Here is an 8,616-nt window from a genome sequence, read left to right as displayed (position 1 = left end):
AAGGAAGGAAGGAAGGAAGGAAGGAAGGAAGGAAGGAAGGAAGGAAGAACAAAGAACTAGGATTCTAAATCTAACCTTCCAGCTGCAAGTGAATTGCTTTCCCTATGGTATCCCACTCATAAATTAAAAAATATATATATTTTAAGGAGACAATAGTATCTATCTCACTGTTTCTCCCTTTGGAAATATGAATGAATATATTGACAGGAATACATTAAACTTGAATCCAGAGCATTTAATTTTGAAGACCAGCTCTATTGTTTACTAGCTATGGCAATCATCCAATCACTTCACTATGTGATCTTCAGTTTTCTCATCTGTAAAAAGGGGACATTTAGATTTGATGACATCCAAGTTCTTTTCTAACTGCAAAGCCCATTATATATTTTATCATCTTGGAATAGATCACAGTCAGATCTATTACAGAGATATGATATATAAAACTGGGAAATCTGTAGAGAAAATTTTCATGTTTTCTTTTTGTATTCCATTTTGAAATATTAAGGAATGCAGTTTCTGTCTCCGATATATTAGACACCGAAGGCCAGAATATACATTATTCATTGAAAACTGGCCCAAGTATCACTGAACTTGATTTCAGTTGAATTTTCTCAGGACACTTGGAAGGGGATTGCAATTCTGGAGAGAAATTGAGCAGATGTTATAATATGCATTCATTCTGAATGACAGAAGATGTTCATAGATTTATTTTTTCTTATCTATAAGTAGATCATGTCCTCCAAATGGGAAGGGAATCCTCCATTAACCTTGGCTCAATAACAGATTATGTGATAAATCAGTTCTTTTAGCTCCTCAAGTAAGCCTTATAAATATCATATCTCACCTAGTACAATCACAGAACTCAGCCCAGAATAAATGCTTCCTCCCAAAATAACTGCTCATATATTTATTAAACTCCTTCTATATGCAAAGCAAAGCATATTAAGCAATGTTTTGAAGAGGACAAAATGTCTATGTTAGTAAAAATGGTATCTGGGTCCCACCTCTGATGAAGACAGAAATCACAGGAACAATTCCCTAGTCCTACCTCAGTCAGACTGGGGTGTTACTGAAATATTTACTACTGATTTACTGGGAGGCATTTAGTTTTTGATACCTGTGTCCATATTGCCATGTTACCATCTGTAAACCCTTACATTTCATGATGATTATCAAGACAGTGGTGTAACACACTGATCTTGCTGGCCTGCAAGGTGATATTTTGGCTGTCTTTCCATCTACTCATCATCCTGAGGGTACCTTTTCGTTGCCCTGATCAAATAGTTAAGTATATGTGTTACATAAAATTCCTCTTAAAGCTTGTCTTCATAGACACATATTCTGCTGTTTTAGCATCTAGAAAATTGTGTAAATTTCTCTTTTATATTGGAAAAATGAAAATGATAAGACATTATATTGTCCAGAAGAGGGCAATCAGTATGGTGGACATCATTGATATCAAGCCATAAGAGATATATTTGGCCACAAAAAAAGAATATATAACAACGATTTTCAGTTATATGAAGGAATTGCTTGAGGAAGAAGAATTATTGTCAGTCTGAGTGAGAAATCATGGGGCTGAGTGAGAAATCATGGATATAAATCCCCAAAGGACATTTTTTTTTTCAAAACAAGGACAGAAAAAACCTCCCTAAATATTGTCAACAGCAGTTTAAAGTCTGTTGGATAGTAATTAGTTTCATAGCAATTGAGGACTCCAGGAAAGATATGCATAGACTTCAGTGTCCAGAAAGTAACAGATGTTTATTGCTTGGGGTGGGAGGATTAATTGATTGTAGAAAAGAAGCAACTTTGAAGTATAGGTAAGATAGCACATGGTACATATCTTGGACCATAATTGGGTTTATTGTTTGCAAAGGCCACCCTGTACTGAGTGGAAAGACATTCCCATCACTGGTTTCTGAAAAATTTTTTCTAGAAAATCAATTATTACTCATTTCTCATCAGAACATAATTTGGTATACTGTGTGTTTCTGTGTGTCCTATCCTCTACTTGACTATTGTTTGATGCTTTAAAAGCCAGGAATAATTTCATTTAATCTAATGAATGACTTAGGGATGTGGGGTGGGACAGGGTTTGCAAATCTATATTTTTATATTTGCTTTTGATGTTCCCCTTTATGTTTATCCTCAAGGTCCTGAGTAATTAAAAATATTCATGTTGGTACTTAATATTTAGATTTTTAATTGATTCCAATGTAAAAAATGATCAAATTTAGGTTTGGTCTTAAAAAAGAAATATCTATGTGTCTTCCTTATTGTACAATTTTTAATCTTATATATTAGAATTATTTATGTTGCAATCAACTCTGCATGGTGCATAGACCTAAGAAAAGTGTCCTATTAATGTCAAAATACAGACAGTATATTCTTGATATTGTCATCTCTTAAATTTATGTTATATTTATAAAACTAAAGATATCAACATATTTCATTGACAAAGATGGAATTGTTGGATGACAATGAATTTTAAAATTTTTCCATTATATGGACAACATTAAGACTATCTTTGATCCTCTCATTTTTTTAATGAGATCAAAGTTAAGAACACAATGTAAATTGTAGTAATGATGTGGGCTCTGACTTTGCCTTCACAAAGAATTATTCATTTGATGCCAGCTAGTTTTTACCATGCCCTCTATATTTTCAGGTTAATTAAACTTCTGAATAGATTTTCCTACCCTGAATACATGGAAAATAATAATAATGTCACTGAATTTATACTCTTGGGACTTCTCATGAAGAAAGAAATGAAGACAATGTGTTTTGTCATTTTCTTGGCCTGTTATTTAGCTATCTTCCTGGGAAATTTCATTATCTTCATCACCATCGCATCTAGTCATCTGATACAGCAACCCATGTATTACTTTCTTTGGCATTTGTCTTTTATGGATCCGTGCTTCACTTCCACTGTAGTTCCCAGACTTATTAGTGATTTAATAACTATGAGGAAGACCATCTCCTACAATTGTTGCATGACTCAGTTGTTTACTTCTCATTTGCTGGGAGGTGTTGAGATGTTCATCCTGGTGTCTATGGCCTTTGATCGCTATGTTGCTATCTGTAAACCCTTACACTACATGGCAATTGTCACCAGGCAGAGATGTAACATTCTGCTTCTGCTTGCCTGGGTGGTGGCATTTTGGCACTCCATTGCACAGCTACTCATGATCCTCAGTTTACCTTTCTGTGGCCCTAATCAAATAGATCACTATATGTGTGACTCAAAACCCCTCTTAAAGCTTGCCTGCACAGACACACAGGTTGCTAGTATTTTAGTCATTGCTAACACTGGAATGGTTGTCTTGGCAACCTTTCTGGTCTTAGTAGCATCTTACATCATCATATTATATAATCTTAGGAAGAACTCATCTGAAGGTCGGCGTAAAGCCCTCTCCACATGTGCTTCCCATGTCATGGTAGTTGTTTTGTTCTTTGTACCTTGTATCTCCACCTATATCCCACCTCCCAATTTCCTAAATAATGACAAAGAGTTTTCAGTTTTTTACACTGTGATTGCACCTATGTTGAACCCTCTCATCTACACACTGAGAAATACAGAAATGAAGAATGCCATGAGAATGGTGTGGTCCAGAAAATTGTCTTTGTTATTAAAATAAAACAGATGAATATTTATGTGTGCTTTTTTTTCTTTTAAATCCACCCAGTTAAGAAATAAGTTTTTACATCATAAAACTTTCAGGAATAAATAATACCTCAAATAACACTGACTACCCTGCTTCAAGAATGCCTCCAGAAATGGTACATTTCATGGCTTTCCCAGGGCTTTCCTGAATTCTTAATGAGATTTTGACTATTTAGGGTTTCTGCAGTCATTAACTCCAGTACTCATTGACTGTTTTCACTGAAGTGTCAGTCTGGTCACATTTACCCCAGTCCTGTTTAAACATTACCAATTTGATTGGTTTTACAAAGAGGTATAATGATGAATACATACGCATATAACTTAACCACTTCATTCCCTGGGAAGGTAAAAGGGATTAGGCTTGCAGATTGTATTTGTTTTAGGAACTTGACCTCTTGTTGTGTCTTTTACTTTCCTCTAATTTTTTAGAATTAAATCATTGGACTGGTAAGAAATAACCTTTATTATTCAGAGTTCCCTGATCATATCCCTCTCTTACCAAAGAGAATAGAAAGAAGATAAAAATAGTCATTAATTTACAATAACTGCATTTCAGAAGACTACAAAATGACATTCTAAAAAAGTGTCAGTGTGTAACATAAGAAATGAAGGAAGAAATATAATTTCTGATTGCAATATCAAGGAAACCATTGGAAACATGATATTTGAAATAGTCTTTGAGGGTAGGAAATACTTTCATAAGAAAAAATCATGAGGAGGAACATCATAGAAATAAAGAATAATGGGAGAAGAGAAATGTATGGGTTGCAAGCAGTCTAGCGTGCTTGACATATAGACTCATTGCCTCTAAGGTGTGATACCTTATATAGAGACTTTAAAGGTAGGTTTCATCACATCATTATCCATTAAAACACAATGAGGCAATAAGATTTTTCTACAAAGATGATTCCTTTGGAAATTATATGTATGTGTTTTTAGGGGGGTAAAATAGGATTTTATTGGAGACAAGATCACTTTTCAAGAGGGTGTTCAGTCATCTACACATACTGTAAAAAGGTGCCCTGTTGTAGTCGATAATGTGGGAATAAGAGGGTATGTATTCATATTTCAGAGGAAGAATGAATTTTAAAACCGGAAAGTGGAGAAACTGTAATTATCATTTTTCAATTATGGATGCCTGGAATTAATATGGTATCACTGACTGATTTTTTTAATCATGTACAAATTTGGGAAGAAAGATAAGCAAATTTTGGACAATTTCAGTTAGGTTTCTCAACTATATAAACAACTGGAAATGTTCTATAGCCAATTAAAAATTCATTCTTAATGTTTAATAGATAATAGTAAATAATAGGAAACAATTCATCTGCAAAGAAATGACATTTTAACTTAGTGTGGAAAATGTCATTGACAAGAAAGATAGCATAAATGTATTTTTTAAGAAATTCAAATAAAACCAAGGGATGCTATATTTGTAGGTAATCATTAAATAAGAAAAGCATTTCTCTATTAAACCAATACAATTATAACATGAATATTACAGTACTTTATAAAAATAATTACTCGTCAATTTTTAGTGTTTCCTTCTAAACATTTACCAACAATTTCCACATCTGATGGGAAAATGTCCACAGAAATCCCTTGATGTTTGCTATGTATGTAAATTACCAGGAAAGAAGCCTTGGTGCTTGACTTTGAGACTGTTAAAAATTAAAATATCATTCAACCAGTGTGAGTCTGCTGTCATATTTGATGAAAGAACCAAACAGTTCTCTAAATAAATGAAGAAATGAATTTGGTAGAAAACAGCTGTTCCCAAAACATAAATCTTTCTCTTTTCTTCATTCCTGGTAGAAATTCCCCAAAAGACCACAGGTCTTAAGTTTTTTTTATTTGTCTATAGATTCATAGAGAAGAGTTGTCATAGTGCATTCTACTCCACACATTTTGATGGGTCTGTTGAGAAGTGCTTCTGACAAATGGTCATTAATCTTTCCTTTTCAAACCCTGAATATATTTTCTTTGCAAATTATGATTTAGAATGTGTGTGACAATTTTGGAATAAAATCTTTTCTTGATCAGTTCTGGCATAGATACCAATTATAGTGAATCCAATAGGCCAAGGAACATTTCTGATGGCCATCTAAAGATAAGCATCATTGGACTTCACATATTTTCTCTGCAATATGAATTTAATAATGTCTATAATTGATTCTTTAATATCAGCAGGAAGAGTCCTTTTTCACACTTTTCTGAAAAGGGGTCTCAAATATGATTCCATCTTCCTTTCCATGGCACTGTTCAGTTTGTCCAGAATACTGCATTTTATATATGCTTCTCTGGCATTGTTTTCTTTAGCCCAAACTCCAAAGAATAACTTAAGAAGTTTGGTGATGATTCCCATTTCTTTATGATCACCCCCCTTTCCCAAGTACTGAAGCTTCCAATTCTTCAATAGTGGTGTTTTCTTCATATCATTCTGTGAGATGGGAACTTTAGAAAACTTTAACTTTAGGGTGTCAGGACTTGCAAGATAAGCTGTGTCCATAAAGGTAAAAAAAAATGGATGATACTGTGGGAAAGCAAAGGAGAAAGAGTATAGGTTGTTGTCATAGCAACAAAACAGGGAAAATCTTAGAGAAGAGAGGTATTCAACAATGTCTAAGACTGCATGGATTTAGGAAGGTGAATACAGGGAAAGAAAATTGAATTTTAAGATAAGCCTTCATGGGCAATTTAAGCAGTGATCAATCTGTTTCGGCTAGCAAGAATCCAAGTCAGATTTATGAGGGGTAAAATTATGATTACCTCTGAAATACTAGATTGTGTGTCCATATGAGTCAAATGTATTATTGATGAGATAAGAACTATTTGGGACAGTCAGTTTTGAACATATTCCATAGTGCTTGTTCCCCTAATTCCCATCACATAAAAGAATCATCCTGAGGATAAGTGGAAGATACAGTTGAATTTCTGAAATGTATATATGCTACTGAGAGTGGGAAGGAAAGGGGGTAGGATTCAAGGGTAACTCAGTGACAAAAGTAGGGCTAATGACATACGTTAATGAAAGAACCTTGGCCATATCTGGAAAGTTAAAAAAAAGTCATCTCCCTAGGTATAAAAATGTAGCTTCTACCTGTAAAAGTGTTTTCCTTTGGCATCTTCAACATGTCTCTTGGAGTTCATCCACTATTTGCTCACAAGTCATTAAATTCAGAGGGCGTTCAGTAAGGCTTCCCTGGAGGATAATTCAGTTGAAATGCCTAATGTATATATGCACGTATATAGCCAATGTGATGGCTTTTATGATGGCTTGTTCTTTGGAGTCCAAACAAGGGAGGAAAAGAATATGTACAAAATGAGCTTCATTATGTAAAAGGCTATCTCCTTCTAGTTGAAGAAAGAACTTTGGAATGAAATATACATGCATCATAACTACTTTTTGAGGTATTTCATTCATCCATATTTGCCAGAATTGCTTGCCCTACCAGCAATCCATGATTCCAGGTACTAGGCTTGGTTTTTTATAAACAGACATCACTCAGGTATATACCTGACTTTGATATGGAATAAATTTAAGATTTCCCCCTCCCCACATTCATACCATATCTCCAGATTTATCTTCCTTCTTAACCTTATTTGTGGGGTTTTTAGCTACTGATACCATCCCTTGACTCCATTTTTTATACTTATTTTCATTCCTAACAGGGAGCAGAGGGAAATAGACTAAGTGAACATGCACACACAAACACACTCCACTTAATAATCAATTACTCTTCTATGAATCAACCTCAATTTTCATTATCAGGACTATATTGTCCTTTTAAAATTCACTTGCTTTTCTCCAGAAACTTATCAAATTTCATTTTTATGGTTAATGGTAAAGGTCTTTACCTGGGGAGTGAGTAGGGTTATGCTGATTACCTCATCAGGAATTTAGGAAGACAGAGTTTTGTAAACCTAGAAATATTAAGAGAATGTGACCTATTTTATTCCCTTTATGCACCAGTTTATTCTTTTCTACATCGTTTGGGAATGATTGGATATTAGGGTGTATCATTTCTGTAGAGTGATAAATAACAGTAGTAAATTATATTATTTTTACTAAAGCCCTTTTTCTTACAATTATTTTTTCTGACCCTCATAAAAGGTGAGGTGGGTAAAGAAACCACTATTAACATTTTACAAAATAATGAGAAAACTGAAATTTAAGTATATTTTCTTCTTTTTCCAAAGTCACATTAGACATTGTCCTATGGTGAGAAGGAAACAAGGGAGAAAGGGTAAGAATGAAATGAAAGAATGAAAGAGAGAGAGAGAGAGAGAGAGAGAGAGAGAGATGGAGAAAAATATCCAGGAAATACAAAGGGAAAAGCATAAACAGAGTCAAAAGTTATCAATAGACTGAAGGAAGTTAAAGGGATGCTACTCTCTTTAATTCTCTCTTTCTCACAATTCCAGTTTGATCACACATCTGCTCAATACCAGTTTTTCAAAATTTGCCATAATTATTCACAACATGGACCCATTTTATAATCATCAAATGGTCCCATTGATTTCTCAGTCCATGACTTCCTTTCAGAAATGGCAATAATATTTTTTTTTATGATTCTTAGAGATCCTTTTACTTTTAGAGTGTTTTTGAAAATATTCTTTTGTCTATTTAATTTCTAATCTCTTCTTGCTTGCTATGCTTTGTGATGTTTATTGCAGTTCTTATTGGGAAATTTCACTTTATTTTTTAAGTAAGTTTAACAACCTATTTGACTCTGTTAATTGGTTATTAGTGAATTTTCTTTTGGGAAATTGACATCATTCATCATATTATTTTTTGCAACCTGTATTTTCATTGTCTAATGTCTATATTTGATTATATTTCATTTCATAAGATGGAACATATATTATAAATTTCTTGTATTTTCCTTATCAAATAACTATATTAAAGCCAATTTTGTTTTGATTCACCTTGTGTAATGAGCAATACT

The 8,616-nt window shown here is 33.6% G+C and overlaps 1 protein-coding gene and 1 pseudogene across 1 annotated transcript; one reads left to right on the top strand and one right to left on the bottom strand.

The window, feature by feature from the left end:
- Nucleotides 1-2,711: 2,711 nt before the first annotated feature.
- LOC138163507 (olfactory receptor 4P4-like) lies at nucleotides 2,712-3,641 on the top strand. Its single transcript, XM_069090967.1, has one exon. It carries the CDS (start codon nucleotides 2,712-2,714, stop codon nucleotides 3,639-3,641), a length of 930 nt encoding a protein of 309 aa, XP_068947068.1.
- A 1,908-nt stretch (nucleotides 3,642-5,549) lies between these two features.
- Nucleotides 5,550-6,102, bottom strand: LOC138163325 (pre-mRNA-splicing factor 18 pseudogene; annotated as a pseudogene).
- Between the last annotated feature and the right edge of the window lie 2,514 nt (nucleotides 6,103-8,616).

The sequence above is a fragment of the Petaurus breviceps genome, unplaced genomic scaffold (assembly GCF_028583685.1).
Source record: "Petaurus breviceps papuanus isolate PSGF00001 unplaced genomic scaffold, PetGlider_PUasm1.0 188, whole genome shotgun sequence".
Taxonomy (NCBI): domain Eukaryota; kingdom Metazoa; phylum Chordata; class Mammalia; order Diprotodontia; family Petauridae; genus Petaurus; species Petaurus breviceps.
Note: the sequence above shows the minus strand (reverse complement) of the source record. Positions and strands in the feature narration are given on the sequence as shown.

Excerpts from the sequence above, each read along its gene's own strand:
- LOC138163507 (XM_069090967.1), top strand. The coding sequence starts at position 2,712 with ATGGAAAATAATAATAATGTCACTGAATTTATACTCTTGGGACTTCTC.